The sequence below is a fragment of the Tympanuchus pallidicinctus genome, unplaced genomic scaffold (genome assembly GCF_026119805.1).
Source record: "Tympanuchus pallidicinctus isolate F22 unplaced genomic scaffold, pur_lepc_1.0 scaffold54, whole genome shotgun sequence".
Classification (NCBI taxonomy): Eukaryota; Metazoa; Chordata; class Aves; order Galliformes; family Phasianidae; genus Tympanuchus; species Tympanuchus pallidicinctus.
In genome coordinates this window covers 345,622-363,929 of record NW_026294774.1, presented here as the reverse complement: position 1 = coordinate 363,929, position 18,308 = coordinate 345,622, and the positions used below count along the sequence as shown (strand labels likewise).

Genomic DNA, 18,308 nt, shown 5'->3' with positions numbered 1-18,308 from the left:
TTTTTTCTTTTTCTTTCTGCCAACAAACAGAAGGAAACATGATGCAATTGAGTGAACAGTAAAGCACAGTGGTCAACTGCATGCCTTGTCCAAGCTGCATCTAACGAGGTTTGTCTTTCACAGGGAATATTTGTACAAGTGATATGTTGGACAGGGATAAGTAAGGATAGATAGAATCACAGTTAAAGAGTTGAGAAAAGAGTTCATCAGACTTTGGAGATATGGAGCAAATTCCAGTAATCTCCCTGAAGGTGATGAATCAGCCATATGTTTGGGAAGAATCTGAGTGAAGAACGAGCAAGGGATGGGGACATCTGGAGAGCAGTGGGAAGAGCATGTGTCCAGATGGCCTGCTGAAAACATGGCCTGAACCATGGTCACAGATTTAGGAGAGCTGGAGACACCTGGAGGATGAGGGACATCAAATACACAGCAGGGTGGAGCAGCGGTGGATGCTGGGCATCGGTCACAGGGCATTGGCAGTGGCACCACTGTCTGTGTCCCTGTACCTGAAGGCATCTGTGTCCTGAAAACACAGTTCTGGAAAACACTGTGCTTTTTGGATAAATAAATAAATAAATAAATAAATAAAATAAAAGACACAATATCCCCTCAAAAGTGAGCATTTTCAGCCTAAAAAGGGGGATGACACGTGAGAATATTTGAAGTTGAGAAGTGGTAATACCTATCAGCTCCCACTTGCAGACATCTTTCTTGTGTTGGAGATCTGAAATGTGGAGGCACTACTCTGCTTAATGCTTTCCTGCATCTTCGAGCCATTTTCTTGTTCAAATAAAAAAAGGTGGAGGGCGACTTCTTACAGCATTTCTGAATAATAGGACAAGGATGAAACACAACAAACCAAAAGAGAGATTTACATTAGACGTTTGGAAGGAATTTCTAACATTCACAGAATCACAGAATTGTAGGGGTTGGAAGGGACCTCAGAGCTCATCGAGTCCAACCCCCTGCCAAAGCAGGTTCCCTACACCAGGTCGTACCGGTAGGCATCCAGGCAGGTCTTGAACATCTCCAGAGAAGGAGACTCCACCACCTCCCTGGCAGCCTGTTCCAGTGCTCCGTCACCCTTACTGCAAAGAAGTTCTTGCGCACATTTGTGAGGATCTTCCTATGCTGCAGTTTCCAGGATTTTCCCCTTGTCCTGTCTCCACTCACCACTGAAAACAGTCTGGCCTCGCCATTCTGCCCCCCACACCTGAGATATTTATAGACCTGGATCAGCTCACCTCTCAGTCTTCTTTTCTCAAGGCTGAACAGACCCAGTTCACTCAGCCTTTATTCACATTCGAGACGCTCCAGGCTCTTCACCATCTTTGTGGCCCTCCGCTGGACTCTTTCCAAGAGATCCCTGTCTTTTTTGTACTGGGGAGCCAAGAACTGGACACAGTACTCTGGATGAGGCCTTACCAGGGCAGAGCAGAGGGGGAGGATCACCTCCCTCGACCTGCTGGCCACGCTCTTTTTAATGCACCCCAGGATGCCATTGGCCTTTTTGGCCACAAGGGCACACTGCTGGCTCATGGCCGACCTGTCATGGCCACCAGGACACCCAGGTCCCTCTCCGCAGAGCTCCCCTCCAGCATCTCATCCCCCAACCTGTACCGGTGCATGCAATTATTCCTCCCCAGATGCAAGACTCTACACTTGCTTTTGTTAAACCTCATCCGTTTTTTTCTGCCCAGCTCTGCAGCCTGTCCAGCTCTCGCTGAATGGCAGCACGGCCTTCAGCCAATCCTCCCAACTTCATGTCATCAGCAAACTTGCTGAGGGTGGCCACCATCCCCTCATCAAGGTCATTGATGAAGATGTTGAACAAGACCTTACCCAGCACAGACCCCTGAGGAACACCGCTGCTTACAGGCCTCCAGCCAGACTCTGCACCGCCAACGACGACCCTCTGTGCTCTGCCAGCAGCCAGTTCTCAGCACACCTCACTGTCCACTCATCCATCCCACACTTCCTCAACTTTGTTGTAAGCATGTTGTGGGGGACAGTATCAAAAGCCTTGCTGAAATCAAGGTAGGCTACATCCACTGCTCTCCCCCCATCCACCCAGCCAGAGACAACATCATAGAAGGCCACCAGATTGGTCAAACACGACCTCCCCCTGGTGAACCCGTGCTGACTACTCCTGATCACCTCCTTTTCTTCCATTGTCAGGAGATGACATCCAGCACAGCTGTTCCATCACCTTTCCAGCTACAGAGGTGAGGCTGACTGGCCTATAGTTGCCTGGGTCTTCCTTCTTGCCCTTTATGAAGTCCGCAGTGACATTGGCTCTCCTCCAGTCTTCAGGCACCTCCCCCATCTTGGAGACCTCTCAAAGATGACAGAAAGCGGTTCAGCAATCACATCTGCCAGCTCCTTCAGCACCCGTGGATGCATCCCATCGGGTCCCTTGCATTTATGAACACTGGTGTTGCCTAGGCACTCTCGGACCGCCTCTTACCTGATTGAAGGGAGGTCTTCCATTCCCCAGACCCTCTCACTCACCTCCAGGGTTTCGGATTCCCGAGGGGGAGCTTTTTCACTGAAGACAGAAGCAAAGAAGGCATTCAGTATCTCTGCCTTCTCAGCATCCCCTGTTATCAGAACACCCCCGTCACTTAGCAGGGGAGCCACATTCTCCCTAGTCTCCCTTTTACTGTTAACATACTTAAAAAAGCCTGTTTTATTATCCTTTATCCCCTTCACCAGATTTAATTCCAGGCAGGCTTTAGCCTTCCTCGTTGCATTCCACAGATCATGATGTGAGGCATGGAGCTGGTATGGAACAGGCAGCCCAGAGAAGATGGGGTTGCCTCATCCCTGGAGATATTGAAGATATCAAAGGCCCCAGGCATCCTCATCTACTGTGTGACAGCCCTGCACACAGCAAGGGAGATGGAACTGGATGGGCTTTAAGGTCCTTCCAACCCAAACCGTTCAAAAATCCTACAATACTTGTCAGCCTCTTCCAACAAGGGATCCTGTTTGCTCAGCTATTCCCTGATCACCTCTTCTTCCACCAACAGTACATCTGCCTTGCACCAACATTTCCCACCTGTCTCTGGCACCCAGGATTCCAAGAAGCCCAGACCAATTAATAAACCGTGAGGAAGGAAATGAGTATCAGAGACTTTTCCATGTCCTGTCTCATGATGTTCCCTGCCCCATTCTATGCTGGGCCCACATTCTCCCTAGCCTTCCTTTTGTAGACTACATTGTATTTCTACAAGCCCTCCTTGCCTGTGATATGCCTGGGCTCATTCAATTGCGGTTGAACTCTGATGTTCCTGAACTCATCTCAGCAGGAACACTGGACAAAGTCTCTGCATTGCTGCCAGGTGACCTCTTCTTGTTTCCACTTCCTGCACGCTTCCTTTCTGTGTTTGGGTGAGACCAATGCAATCCATTCCCAGTCATGCAGGAATTCTGACATTTGTATTTGGCTTCCTTTTCCTTGGAAAGGACTCATTCTGCTTTCAAGCCATGATCCCTATATTGTAAGCCCATTTTTTGACCCCATTCCCCTCAAAGCCTTTCCCTGCTGTACTACAGAGAACTGAAGAAGCCAAGGTGTGCTCTTCTGAAGCCCAGGGTTGTGAGCTTGTCTTTTATCCTCCCTTCAGGCTCCTCAGCTCCACCATCCCATGGCCACTGCAGCACAGGTTCACTTTGGTCTTCACATTCACATTCCCCACCAGCCCTTCCTTGCCAGTGAGTTTGAGATCCAGCAGAGCACCTCTCCTCTTGGATTCCTCTATGGCTTGCTCAAGAAGCTGCCATCTGTGCTCTCCAGGGATCTCCTGCATGGTGCATGCCCTGCTGTGCTGTCCCTGCAGCTGACACTGCAGTGAAAATGGCCTCTAAATGGCCTGACAAGATGAGGCTCCCATCTGTCTGTAGATGGCACCTTCCACTTGCTCTTTCTGATCAGGAAGCCAGGAACAGACACTGCTGGTCTCCTTTGATTGCCATTACCATTTGCTCTGACCTGGCTGCTCTGCCATCCCCAGGAGAAGTTCAGTGCACTCTCCCAGAGCGCAGTCACCTTTCCTTGTCTCCTCACTCATCCATCACAAAGATTCTGTATCCCTCTTGTGCTGCAGTCCAGATGTGGAAGCCCTTTAACCGTGTCCCTGTGGTCCAAACAAGAGCTCAGGCCTGCAATTGAACAAAGATTTCTAGCTCTGCATGTGTTGGTGTTCTCATTACTGTAAAAGCACATAAAGAAACAAGCACCATTGTTCCTAGCATGGCTGCATAACACATCTACGGTATTTGTGTTCAGAAGGTGGCACACAGGCATTAGACCCACTGTGAGGCTCGGAGTTGTCCCAGCAGCACGGACACTCCTAGGGCATGGCTTTCCTGAAGGCCTTGTGCTGCATTTGCCAGCAGCATCTGTGTGTGCTGGAGCACCTAGGGAACTGGCATGGCACTAGGCTGCTTCTGATGCCATTCACGTGTGTGCCCATAGAACACTGAGATTTCATCAGTTGAAATATGAAGATGTGTGCCAGCTCTGCAGTGCCTGAAGCTCCAAAATATTGAGTAGATGGTGAACAGAGAAAGATCTGGCTCCTCTTTTGTGAGCTCAGCCATTTAGTCAGCTGTATAACTCCACACGCACCATGGGGACGGGTAAAGAAGGTAAACTTGGGTGCCCTAAATTCAGGAGTCTGTTGTCATTTAGGATGGCTGAGAATAGCTCTATCCCCTCTCTGGCCCTCAGCTGATGCTCAGGAAGGAGGTGTCTCTCTCAGGGATGTCCCACATACTGCACAAGCACTGGCACACATCCAGCAGCACCCCAGGCACCTTGGTCATCACCCAGGGTCTGTGTGTGAGCAACTGACTCCCCGCTGAAGGACCAAGGACTCAGAGCAGGAGCTCACATGCAGGCAACTCCTTGTGCACACCTGAACTGAACCAGAGGAATCCCTGAAATTCCTTTGTGTCCGTGGGGTGCTGAATCCCATTTCAACCTTTGGGTTTCCATCTAGGGATGAGATGCCTCACTGCCTCAGGGAAATTCCACTGTCCTTGTCTGTGTGCCCTTTTTGTTTCAGCAAACACTCTCTGGTAGGACTGACCATATGTCTGGAATCAGTCAGTGTCCACTGGACTTTTGGTGGTTAATTCAGCAGATGTAGAAGTACTATAATGACACTGAAGTCTTTCAGGAGCTGTTGGCCATGGAGACCCAGGGACGTGTCAGGGGAGATCAGTGGGTGGAATAGAAATGACATCATCTGCTGCTGAGCTGGGCCAGGCTCCAGGGACACAGGGAGCTCCTACAAGTGGGCAGTGCTGCAGGGACACAGCAGTGCAAAGGAGCAGCTCCTGTGCAGCACACAGCAAGACTCTGGGCATGGTCTGCAAGAGACAGGTAGAGGAAATAAGGAAGAGAGCTGACAGGCTGTGTGGCACGTTAGGCTGTGAGCTCACTGGAGGAGGATTTGTCACAGCCCTTGACCAGGTAAGTCTCTCATTGCAGACAGCGTAGTGGCTTTAATACAGGAATTACTAAATCTGCGACAGCCCATTGCAGGTCAGTCTGAAGGCACTCCATGTTTCTTTATTTTGGATAAAAACCTGCTCCAGCTGAGGGCTGGAGCACTGATTCACTGCATGCCAGAGTGTTTCCAGGTGCACTTTGCGAGAGGAGTGACAAGGCAGGAATTTTCCTTTTCTTTTTTGTAGGGAAAGTGGAAAAGTTGGAGGCATAAAGGATCTTTGAAATAAGAACACATCTCAGAGAATCCTGAATTGAATTTCTCTATCTGCTGTTATGTGTGCAATCTCCTTAAATGCTTTCAGCCTCTTTGCTCCCAAAGGAGAGCACCAGCTGAAATTATCATCATTTTTTGCAGACATGAGTAATGCACTTTTCCTGCAACCAGGCAGCTTTCTCCAGCAGAAATTTAAGTGCACAGATTAGGGGTGAGGTCTCTGAGTGCAGACAGGGTAAAGATAAGATTTCTGGAAACAGCTCCTATGAGGAAAATATCTAGCAGCCTGGGATATGATTTGGAAAAAGAGAGCAAAGTAAGAGCTACATATACTGCAAATCCTTAAGGAATTGTGAAGCTCATGAAAATAAACTCCCGTTATGGAGTTAAATGAACATTTTAAACAGGAAACAAAAAAATTCAAAGTATAGCAGGAGGAGGTTCTCTGCAAGTTATCTTGACTTCTGTCATTATCTCCTGCACTCTGCACAGGACTCCATGCCCAGCAGGAACTGCAGATGCCCAACAGCAGCTCCATCAGCGAGTTCCTCCTCCTGGCGTTGGCAGACACGCGGCAGCTGCAGCTCCTGCACTTCTGGCTCTTGCTGGGCATCTACCTGGCTGCCCTCCTGGGCAACGGCCTCATCAGCACAGCCGTAGCCTGCCACCACCGCCTGCACACCCCCATGTACTTCTTCCTGCTCAACCTCGCCCTCCTCGACCTGGGCTGCATCTCCACCACTCTCCCCAAAGCCATGGCCAATGCCCTCTGGGACACCAGGCACATCTCCTATGCTGGATGTGCTGCTCAGGTCTTCTTTTTATTATTCTTCTTTTGTGCAGAGTATTGCATTCTCACCATCATGTCCTATGACCGCTACGTTGCCATCTGCAAGCCCCTGCACTACGGGACCTTGATGGACAGCAGAGCTTGTGCCACCATGGCAGCAGCTGCCTGGGGCACTGGGCTTCTCTATTCCCTGCTGCACACTGCCAGTACCTTTTCAATACCACTTTGCCAACACAATGCCATTGACCAGTTCTTCTGTGAAATAGCCCAGATCCTCAAACTCTCCTGCTCAAAATCAGACTTCCTCAGGGAAACTGTGAATATCTATTTTAGTGTTTGTTTAATCTTTGGTTGTTTTGTGTTCATTGTTGTGTCCTATGTGCAGATCTTCAGGGCCGTGCTGAGGATGCCCTCTGGGCAGGAACGGCACAAAGCCTTCTCCACATGCTTCCCTCACATGTCTGTGGTCTCCCTGTTTCTCAGCACTCTCTTGTTTGCCTACCTGAAGCCACACTCCCTTTCTTCCCCATCTCTGGACCTGGTGGTGTCATTTCTGTACTCGGTGGTACCTCCCACGGTGAATCCATTTATCTATGGTGTGAGGAACCAGAAGCTCAGGGATGCCCTGAGGAAACTTTGGGAAATTCCCAGCTATAGCAGGAAATATTAGAACAGCATTTTGTTACATGTAATGTTTGTTATTTCTTAAACTTGCATTACTTTTTAAATACAGTTATCTTAATTATGTTAATATAGTTATCTTAATTATGTTATTATAGTTAAGTATGTATGTACCCAGACATCTCAAGTGCCTGCAGAACTATGTAGGTACATGTGCATAAACACAATGAAGAGGACAGCAGACATTTATTTCTCTCAGCTCACTTTTCTTCCCTTCTCCTCCAGAGCTGGAAGAGAAACCCCCTTACACAGCAGGGATTCAGGGGCCAAGGGCCCAGCTGCCAAATGGAGCAGCAGCCCAAATTTCCTTGGAGGCTGCCCCTCACTACTCAGTGGGCTTCTGCACCTCACTGCCTTCAAGTCAGGGCTGCTGCTTTGCTGGGGCCACGGTGATGGGCAAGGGCAAGATGAGGTCTTTTGAGTGCTGCTCTCTTTCCACTTCCATGCCTTCCTATTGTACCTCTACACTCCTGGTAGCCCTCGGGTCTCATATGAATTGACAGCAGTCCTGTTGTCTCTACAGGGCATCCAGTGGCATCCACTGGCAGTGAGGTGGCAGGCAGGAACAGGCCATATGCACCAATGTGTCAGAGTTTGTCTCGCTGCTGCCACCACCATAAGACAAGGGCTGCTTGTCACAGGCTAGCAAAATGACACAGGGTTCTTGTGCAAAAACTCTCCTTTATTTTCCCATCAAGGTTTTTAGAGTCCAACACATGTATTCAAGGCATTTCCACTAACAGTAAATTGGCTAGAAAACAAGCAAGCTTCAAAACAGATCTTCATAGCAGTAGCGAGCCTATCTTATGCCTAGATACTGTGAGAAATGTGCTCAAGATCAACAATTTCTAATCAGGCAAAGATCTCTGTGAAGAACAGTTTCTTCATTATTGCAATAATGGGTGCACACCCTACTGACAAGGGAGAAATTGCACAGCTAGTTAGTGAAATCCATTATATACTCTGGGTCCGACGCAGGTAAAGCCTCTCCTGGCACTCAGTGGTTGAGCATCTCAGGCTCACAGTGTTCTGACTCTATAGCTACGTTACACTTCCATAGCTGTGTTACGCTTCCATAGCTGTGGCTACACTTCCATAGCTACGTTTACATTTTCACCATGCAATGTGCGTTACCAACCTGCTGTCTTTGTGTATGTTCAGGAATTTATACAGCAATAGGAGGACAATTCATTCACTCATTCTGTCTCTCCTTTGCATTAGCGCCAGTGCCAATTCTACCTAGGTTGGAACGCTACAGTCTCAACTTTACTCTGTTCAGGAGTTTTCTTAAAAGGTTACTTATCCGATGCTGCATGCAGAAAATACTGGAAAATCTACTGCAAAAGCAGAATCTACTTCACACATGAGTAAGACCAGGTGTAAACTGTGGGTAGACCCAGAGTAGAAAGTGAGTACAGATGAATTAGAGAGTAAGTAAAATCTGCAGAAAAGTTTGGGTAAACCTAGAATAAAGTGTGTGTAAACTGGAAGAAAAGTGTGAGTAAGCCTTGAGTAAATTGTGAGTAAAACACACTAAAAAGATTGAGTAAACCCAAAGTAAAGTGAGAATAAACTTGAAGTAAACAACTGGGAGATAACCATAAGTAAAGTGTGAGAAAACCCACAGCCTAGTGTTAGTAAACATGGAATGAATTGTGAGAAAAACAACAGGGAGAGAAGTGTGAGCAAACCTGGTGTCAAGTGTGAGAAAACCTGGAGTATAGTGTTAGCAAATGTGGAGTAAGATGTGAGTAAAATCCAGAGGAAAATGTGAGTCCACATGGAGAAGGGTAAGAGAAAACCCAGAGCAAATTGTGTGCAAACCTGGCATAAAGTGTGTGTAAACCTGCAGTATAGTGCTGGTAATTGTGGAGTAACGTGTGAGTGAAACAGAGGAATGTGTGAGTACACACTGAGTAAAGTAAGAGTCAACCCAGCATAAATTGGGAGTAAAACCAAAGTAAAGGGTGACTAGAGCACATCGTAAAGTATGAGTAAACGTGGAGTAAAATGTGAGTAAACTCTGAGGAAGCTCGCTTTCAGAGCAGGCTTTTTTTTCAGCCAGTAGCAGGGCTGCACTTGTGCCAGTAGGCTGGCAGCTTGTAGGCAGGCTGTTGAGTGAGCATGGTGGGGCTGGCACTGCCCACTATTGACCTCGACACCTGGTCCATGGTGATAATCTTCCAACAGCCTCGGCGGAGGCTCGCTTCCGGCCACAGAGCACAGCAGGTTGTTGCTGCCTGCTGAGAAGGGCGACGGTAAGTCTGTGTGTGAGCTCAGCCCACGCTGCCTCTGCGGTGCTGCAGCTGTGGGTGTGGGAGGTGGGTCAAGTGGCAGGGTGTGTAAGGGTTGTCCCTCTCGGCTCAGGAGACAGGCGTTCCTCTGGGCACTCTCTGAGACCACAGGCTTCAACACGGTCTCCACAAGACAGCGGGATCACTGCAGGAAGACCGTGGTGACCCAGACGAAGGGCCTGCCAGAAATGCGGCTGTTCAGATCTGAGGGTGCAGGGAGTGCCTGAGCCTGCTGCTGCCGGGGGAGGGTGGCAGGGATTCCAGCAGTGTGAGGTGTGAGCAGGTGGATGAGCTGCTCAGCCTGGTGGGGGAGCTGAAGGAGGAGGTGGAGAGGCCACCAGAGAGTGTGAGTGGCAGATTTACTGGTGGAGTCACTGGCGTGCCAGAAGGAAAAGTGGCAGGGAGGGTGGACTTTGACCCATTCAGGACACTTGTAGCATGCGTCCCTTGGGAGCAAAGGCTTTGACATGGTCTCTCACAGTATTCTCCTGGGGCAACTGGCCTGGACAAGTATACTCTTCTTTGGTTAAGGAACAGGCTAGAGGGCCATGCCCAGCACGTAATGGTTAATGGAGTTAAGTCCAGCTGGCGACCCGTTTTAAGTGGTGTCCCCCAGGGGTCGGTACTAGGAACCATCTTGTTTAATATCTTCACTGATTTCCTAGATGAGGGGATTGAGTGCACCCTCAGTAAGTTTGCAGATGACACCAAGTTGGGAGGTAGTGTCGATCTGCCTGAGGTAGGGAAGCCCTTCAGAGGGATCTGGATAAGCTGGATCACTGGGCTGAGGTGAGTGGGATGAGCTTCAACAAGGCCAAGTGCCGGGTCCTGCACTTTGGCCACAATAACCCCATGCAGTGCTACAGGCTTAGGGCTGAGTCGCTGCATGACAACGAAGAGGAAAGAGACCTGGGGGTGTTGGTTGATGCTTGGCTGAACATGAGCCAACCGTATACCCAGGTGGCCAAGAGGGCCAACAGCATCTTGGCCTGCATTAGAAATAGCATGGCCAGCAGGAGCAGAGAGGTAATCATCCCTCTGTACTCAGCTCTTCTGAGGCCACGCCTCGAGTACTGTGTTCACTTTTGGGCCCCTCACTACAAGAAAGACATTGAGGCCCTGGAGAGTGTCCAGAGAAGGGCGCAAAGCTGGTGAGGGGTCTGGAGCACAAACTTTATGAGGAGCGGTTGAGGGAGCTGGGATTGTTTAGTCTGGAGAAGAGGAGGCTCAGGGGAGACCTCAGTGCACTCTACAGCTTGCTGAAGGGAAGTTGTGGTGGAGAGGGATTTGGCCTCTTCTCCCCGGCAACAAACAGGACCCGAAGAAACAGCTGGAAGCATGGGGAGATTTAGAGTAGACATAAGGAAGAACTTTTTTTCTCAGAGAGTGGTCAGGCACTGAATGGCTGCCCAGGGAGGTGGTGGAGTTGCCGTCCCTGGCAGTGTTCACAGATGTCTGGATGAGGAACTATGAGATATGGTGTAGTAGCTTGTGGTAGTAACGATGATGGGAGGATGGTTGGACTAGGTGATCTTACAGGTCGTTTCCAACCTTGTGATTCTATGATTCTATGTGAGTTGCTGGGCACCCCAGGGAACTGGCGTGACACCGGGTTGCTTCTGATGCTATTAACATGTGAGCCTTGAGTAACATGAAGTTTCGTCAGCTGAAGAATAAAGATGTGTGTTAGTTCCGTAGTGCTTTGTGCTCCAGAATGTGCAGCAGATGAAGAACAGAGAAAAATCTGTGTCTTCTTTTATGAACTCATCCATTTATCCAGCTGAATAACTCTGTACGCTCCATGGAGGTGGGTGGAAAAGGCACACTTGGGTGCCCTTGATACTGGAGTCTGTTGTCAGGTAGGCATTCTTGGACATCCTCTGTTCCCTCCCTGGCCCTCAGCTGATGCTCAGGAAGGAGGTGTCTATCTCAGATGTTTCCCACGCAGTTTACAAGCACTAGCACACATCCAGGAGCACCCCAGGCACCTTGGTCATCGCCCAGGGTCTGCTTGAACAATGGAGACCCCACTCCATTGGGAATAAATGCCAAGCATTCAGATGAGGGGCTCACACAGGCACATCGTTGTGAACATCTGAATTCAGCTAAGAGGACTCCCCAGTCCCATGGTTCTGTGAGGACCTTAGTCCCCTTTCAGCCCCTGGGTTTCCATCTGAGGATGAGATGCCAAACGCCAGGGTTAGGATGAGATGGTTGGATAGAAATAGGACGAAGGGGAATTGCTTCAAACTAAAAGTGGGAGATTTAGATTGGATGTTAGTAAGACTGTTTTTAGTTGGACTCACTGGAATTGGAGTCACTAAGAAATTATATATGCCCTATTTGTGGGGGCAGTCAAAGCCTGCATAATTGAAGCCTTGTTCAAGAACATCCTGAGCAGTGACCTTGACCAGAATAGCACTGCACACAGAGAAGTCAGAGTAGTGCCTTACTGTGCTGCGTGTCTGATGTGGCCTTCATGGCTGTGCTGGGATGCTCAGATTCCTTGGCCCCGGGACAGCCTCAGCAGCTCCGTGGAGCAGGGCAGCCTGCAGGTGGTGCCCACTTGGTTCCACCTGTGTGGCCTTGCCTATATTTGATTGTGCAGTAAGAAGCTCATGTGAGAGCGTTGAAAACCTTGAATCATCTCTTGCAAACACAGGCTGTAAGACTCAAGAGCAGGTCGCTTCAAGAGGCTGGGATGGAACCCATCAGCTCATCCCACTAGACCATAATGTTCTTGTCTAGCTAAGGAAAATGCAGCAAATAAAGCCAAAAGACTCATCAGGTCGATCTGCAGAGTAAGGGAAAAATAAGATTTATTGAGCTGTAGAGGCAAAAAGGAATAAGCATTCATTTGTGACTCATACTCACTGAAGGAAAATTAAATCACAGCATTCAAGAGTGAAGACAAATCACTCCGAGCACAGAACAGAACCATGAGTTGTGACCTTATATGAAGAAACATACAATTGCTGGTGCAGGAACTGCCTTTCTTCTGCGATGCCCAATGCAGATAACTCTGGAATAAAAGCCTCTGTCCAGCATCAAGATAGGGAAGTCCTATGCAGACTGACTTTGCAAGACCTCTGCCAGTGACAGCACAAAACAGCAAAAGAATCTAGGCAGTAGTAGATCCTTTTCTCAGGAGTGTGGAGGCCCTCACTTGTTAAACCAACACAGACTTCTCAGCTGTAAAGCTACTGCTTTACATCATCTTTTCTTCATGCTTTATTTATTATTATTATTATTTTTTTCTGCACAGTAGGGTCTGATTTCAGCACACTTTGTCTCAGGCTTTATGTACAAACACTACAGGGCTTGAAAGCAACATATCCCACCTGAGCTCTGACAGTCCGCGGAGTGAAAGTGATGGAGATGACAGTAAAGGTTCCAACCTTTGTGATTCTATGTTTCTTAGCAAGCAGAGCTTGGAAGGCACAAGTTGTGATGCTGATGGTGTGGACTTGTTTGTCTCAGGAGGCTGCTTGTCCAGCAGGCGGCAATTTGGAACAGGAAACACATCCCATAAGCACTCATCCTAGTAGGGACATGACAGTAGCCACCTTGCTCAAGAGGAGCCTTGAATTGAGTGGAAAATCTTTTCCTTACCTTCAGGCAGAGTGCCTCCAGATTCACCCATCACTTTCATCCCCCCACTGTGCACAACAGCACGGAGTGTGGCTCTGTATTCTCTAAGATCTCCATGCAGGCTCTCACAGGCTGCAGTGATGTGCCCTCAGCCTTCCCTGACTGCTCTGCCAGGGCACACCGCTGCCTCCTGCCCGGCTCCCTGTGTGCCAGGACCACCTGGTTCCACCTCCTGATGGCCGTGCTGGGTTTCCCATCTGTGGCCTATCAGTGCACTGTCCCAGGCACGGCTCTGCAATGACTGCACTGCACAGGACAGGTGTGTTCGGGGTGGGGAAGAGTTCCCCAGCACAAGTGCCCATGGCAGCCCTCAGTGGCACTTCTCAGCAATCCTGCTTTTCAGACCCAGTGCTGCTCCAGCCGTGTCCTACACAGGGGTCTGCAGACAGCCCTGCTTTACCACCAGGAGCATGGAGACAGCTTCAGGAAAAAGCTCTGCCATAAACATGCAGTCAGTGCTGGAAATGGCTGGTGTGAGAGGCTGAGGGTGGCAAAAGTCCAGAGCCACCTTCCTGGTCCACGTGTGTCCACAAGGATGTAGAGAGGAAGGGGAAGAGGGATGGAAGTGAGAAGAGAGCAGCACTGCAAAGACCACATCGTGCTGCTCTCTGTGGCCATTGGAGCTGGGAAGCTGCGGCCATGACTCAAACACAAAAGAGAGGATGGAACCACTGGGCATTAAGGGGCAGCCCAATGACAGTGAGGCTGCTGCTCTGTGTTGCAGCTGGGCTCCTGGACCCTGCACCACTCCTGCCTACATGAGTCGCTCCTCCAGTTTCAGAGGTGGTAAAACATGGGAGCACAGACAACTGAATTTCTGCTGGCTTCCTTATTGTACTTATCAACAGAGCTCCTTGTTCTATGGGTACATGAGATGAGAGTGTCAAAACACTACAAAAATGAAACATGCCAAGAATAACGGATTTAAATTGAAGTCATGTCTGTGAAAATAATAATAATAAGAAAAATAGAAACAAGAGATTGTTCTATCAATTTCTGAATTACTGTGAGACTCATCTTAGGCTGGCATGCATCTTGCGGATGCTGAAGAAGTATGTATTGCTCACTGCAGTCTTGATCTCCTGGTTCCTCATGCCATAGAAGAAGGGGTTCACTGCTGGAGGCACCACCGAGTACAGAAATGACACCACCAGGTCCAGGAAAGGGGAGGAGATGGAGGGGAGCTTCAGATAGGCAACCATGGCAGTACTGACAAAGAGGGAGACAACGGCCAGGTGAGGAAGGCACGTGGAGAAGGCTTTGTGCCATCCCTGTTTAGAGGGCATCCTCAGCACGGCCCTGAAGATCTGCACATAGGACAGCACGATGAAAACAAAACATCCAGATAAGACAAGGACAGTACAAGACAAGAAGCCCAACTTCCCTGAGGTAGGATTTTGAGCAGGAGAGTTTGAGGATCTGAGGGATTTCACAGAAGAATTGATCCACAGCATTGCCTTGGCAGAGAGGCAGAGAAAATGTGTTGGCAGTGTGCAGGAGGGAATAGAGAAGCCCAGTGCCCCAGGCAGCTGCTGCCATGCTGGCACAAGCTCTGCTGTCCATCAAGGTCCCGTAGTGCAGGGGTTTGCAGATGGCAATGTTGAGTCACAAAAATGACTCTACACCAGGTTTGCACACTCTTTACTCTGAGTTATGCTTATGCAATTCTGGGTGCACTCGAACCTAACTCAATTTTACTCATACTTTACTCCACGTTTACTAACTCTTTACTTCGGCTTTACTCACAACTTCATTTTTGAGTGTGTTTCAATCACACTTTAATCAAGGTTTACTCAAATTGCTCTTCAACCTTACACACACTTTACACAGGGCTTACTCACATTAATCTCAAGGTTTTACAGACACCCTATTCCTGGTGTGAACACTCTGTCATCCGGGCCTATCCACACTTTAATACGGGTAGACTCACACCTTACTGTGGGTTTTCCTCAAACTTTACTCCACATTTACCAACACTTTGCTCTGGACCAACCCACACTTTGCTCTGGGAGTTTCTCACACTTGACTCCAAGTTTACTCACATTGGACTCCTAGTTTATTCACAATTTTCTCCAGGTTTTACTCACATTTTGCACCAGACATGCACACTCTTCACTCTGAGTTTAGTCTTACTCTACTCTGGGCAGATTCACACTTTACTCTGGCTTTTACTCACACTTTACTCTGGGTTTATGAACACTGTACTCTGGGTTTACTCATACTTCTGTTTTGACTGTGTTCCACTCACATTTTACTCAAGGATTCCTCAAACTTTTCTTCAACATTACTCACACTTTGCTCCTGGTTTACTCACACTTTTCTCTGGGCTTTACTGGCACCCTACCCTGGGTGTGTGCACTCTCTCTTCAGGCCTACCCACACTTTACTCCGGGATTGCCTCACACTTGATTCTGAGTTTACTCACACTTCACTCCATGGTTCCTATAGGAAAGAAAGAAGATTTCAAAGGGCACCCAAGAAAAATGTTTTCTGATTTTACAAGGTGCATCTTGTTGCTTTTGGAGCACCATTGTCCAACTGATGTTGATTGAGGGTGTCTCCTAAGGAGATCTGCATAGGCAGGAGAAGCAATTGCTTGAGGTCTGACACAGTACAGACAACCTGACTGCTCACCTCCCCAGGCCTGACGTGTCTGCTGTATGCCACCTGGCCCTTGCATCACTTTTCCCTACACCAGAATTCTCCACTGGAGTCTGCAGCTGGATGGTACAGTTCCTTTACACCATTCCTTTACCTGCTTCCCTAAGAGAACTGTCTGCACACAGGCACAGGATGTTGCTTCCTGCTTTAAAACAAACAACAGTAAAGCACAATACAATTTGCCTAAGAAGAGAACACACTCCTCAGCCATATCCCACCAGTGTGGTTCACCTTCCCACTAGGACAAGTACTTTACATCAGTAGACAGGAAATGATAATTATTAATGGGAAAAAAGGAAAAGGAGCAAAGCTCCACTGTGTGATCACAAGCATCCCATGCCATCTCCAAGGGCCCCAGAGATCGTGTCTGGGACAGGCAGCTTTCCAAGAGGACCTGCAGGAGAGCAGAGCCCTCTGGAAGCTGCAGATGGAACTTGGGAAGAAGGTCTCAGGGCAGTACACTGCCAATGTTGTTTTTGTCCCTGCAGCTGCAGCCCAACCCAGCACACTCAATGACCCCAGACAAGTCACTGGATTCCTGGGGGTGACCCAGTGCTGAAATGGCCACTGGGAAGCCAAGAAACTCTGATTTCTTCTCAGTGAACACAAACATCCATGAACCATTTTGGGTCATCACTGTCAGACTCTCTCTACTGCTGAGTCCCTCTCCATCTGTCCTGCTAGCTCAGCAGCACCACTGCAGAGCCCTCATTTGCCTGTGGGCCCCCCAGCTTCCCCTGTTGGAGTGGGTCCAGAGGAGGGCACTAAGATGATCAGAAGGCTGGAGCAGCTCTGCTAGGAAGAAAAGTTGAGGGAACTGGACTTGCTTAGTTTGTGGAAGAGAAGATTCTGAGGAAACTTCATTGTGGCCTTCCAGTACTTCAAGGGAATGTATAAAGAGGAGGGGGAATGGCTGTTTAGCACAGTGGCTGGTGATAGAACAAGGGGGAGCAGTTTTAAACTGAGGCTGGGGAGGTTTAGGCTAGATATTAAAAGGAGGTTTTTCACCCAGAGGGTAGTAAAGCCCTGGGACAGGTTGCCCACATAAGTTGTGGATGCCCCATCCCTGGAGGCTTTCAAGGCCAGGCTGGAAATGAGAGGCTCTGGGCAGCCTGCTCTGGTGGTTGGTGACCCTGCCTGTAACAGTGGGGTTGAAACTAGATGATCTTTATAGTCCTTTTCAGTACAGGCCATTCAATATTTCTAAGACAACATAGACATGTTTCAGAAAAAACTGAGTCATTTGTTCAGGCAGATGAGAAGACGATCCCTGCTGAAATTTGTCCATGACATTTTCCTCACTGCATCCTTGAGCTCCTGGTTCCTCATGCTGTAGATGAGGGGGTTTAGTGTTGGAGGCACCACCGAGTACAGAAATGTAACCACCAGATCCAGGGATGGGGAGGAGATGGATGGGGGCTTCATGTAGGCCAAAAAGTCAGTGCTGACTAACAGGGAGAGCACAGCCAGGTGAGGGAGGCACGTGGAGAAGGCTTTGTGTCGTCCCTGCTCAGAAGGCATCCTCAGCACAGCCCTGAAGATCTGCACATAGGACACAACAATGAAAACAAAACACACAAATACGGCAAGAACACTAAGCACAATGAAACCAATTTCCCTGAGGTAGTCTGATTCAGAGCAGGAGAGCTTGAGGATGTGGGGGATTTCACAGAAGAACTGATCCACAGCATTGCCTCGGCACAGTGGCTGAGAAAATGTACTGATAGTGTGCAGCAGAGCATGGAGAAGCCCAGTGCCCCAGGCAGCTGCTGCCATGGTGGCACAAGCTCTGCTGTCCATCAAGGTCCCGTAGTGCAGGGGCTTGCAGATGGCAACATAGCGGTCATAGGACATGATGGTGAGGATGGAATACTCTGCTGACATCAGAAAGACAAACAGAAAGGTCTGTGCAACACATCCAGCATAGGAGATGTGCCTGGTGTCCCAGAGGGCATTGGCCATGGCTTTGGGGAGAGTGGTGGAGATGCAGCCCAGGTCGAGGAGGGCGAGGTTGAGCAGGAAGAAGTACATGGGGGTGTGCAGGCGGTGGTGGCAGGCTACGGCTGTGCTGATGAGGCCGTTGCCCAGGAGGGCAGCCAGGTAGATGCCCAGCAAGAGCCAGAAGTGCAGGAGCTGCAGCTGCCGCGTGTCTGCCAACGCCAGGAGGAGGAACTGGCTGATGGAGCTGCTGTTGGGCATCTGCAGTTCCTGCTGGGCCTGGAGTCCTGTGCAGAGTGCAGAAGATAATGACGAGTCAAGAGCTTTTTCAGAGACACTCCACCCCTATACTATAACAGTGTTTCTTTCTCTTAGGACAGGGTTCATTTAACTCCATAACTTGAATTTACATGAGCTTCACCATCCCTTGAGAAGTCAAAGATGAAGGAGCTCTTGCTTTCCTCTCATTGCCTAATCATATCCCAGCCTCCTGGATACTTTCTTCCTATGACATATTTCCATTCCTCGTATCTTTTGTCTGTCTGCACTCAGAGT

The 18,308-nt window shown here is 49.0% G+C and overlaps 4 protein-coding genes, 1 long non-coding RNA gene and 1 pseudogene across 9 annotated transcripts in view; 3 read left to right on the top strand and 3 right to left on the bottom strand.

The window, feature by feature from the left end:
- LOC128091903 (olfactory receptor 14J1-like) overlaps positions 1 to 18,308 on the top strand; it is a 335,467-nt gene that overhangs the window by 144,689 nt on the left and 172,470 nt on the right. The gene's annotated exons all lie outside the window — the stretch shown is intronic.
- The window catches only part of LOC128091909 (uncharacterized), a 233,459-nt gene that overhangs the window by 105,701 nt on the left and 109,450 nt on the right, over positions 1 to 18,308 (top strand). The gene's annotated exons all lie outside the window — the stretch shown is intronic.
- The window catches only part of LOC128091878 (olfactory receptor 14C36-like), a 112,862-nt gene that overhangs the window by 18,814 nt on the left and 75,740 nt on the right, over positions 1 to 18,308 (bottom strand). The window lies entirely within an intron of this gene.
- LOC128091906 (olfactory receptor 14C36-like) lies at positions 6,251 to 7,203 on the top strand. The gene has a single exon (XM_052705313.1). It carries the CDS (start codon positions 6,257 to 6,259, stop codon positions 7,196 to 7,198), a length of 942 nt encoding a protein of 313 aa, XP_052561273.1. The 5' UTR covers positions 6,251 to 6,256; the 3' UTR covers positions 7,199 to 7,203.
- Positions 14,165 to 18,308, bottom strand: part of LOC128091882 (olfactory receptor 14J1-like) — a 148,651-nt pseudogene continuing 144,507 nt past the window's right edge.
- On the bottom strand, positions 16,798 to 18,019 carry LOC128091876 (olfactory receptor 14J1-like). The gene has a single exon (XM_052705281.1). The coding sequence runs from the start codon at positions 18,012 to 18,014 to the stop codon at positions 17,055 to 17,057; it is 960 nt and encodes a 319-aa protein (XP_052561241.1). The 5' UTR covers positions 18,015 to 18,019; the 3' UTR covers positions 16,798 to 17,054.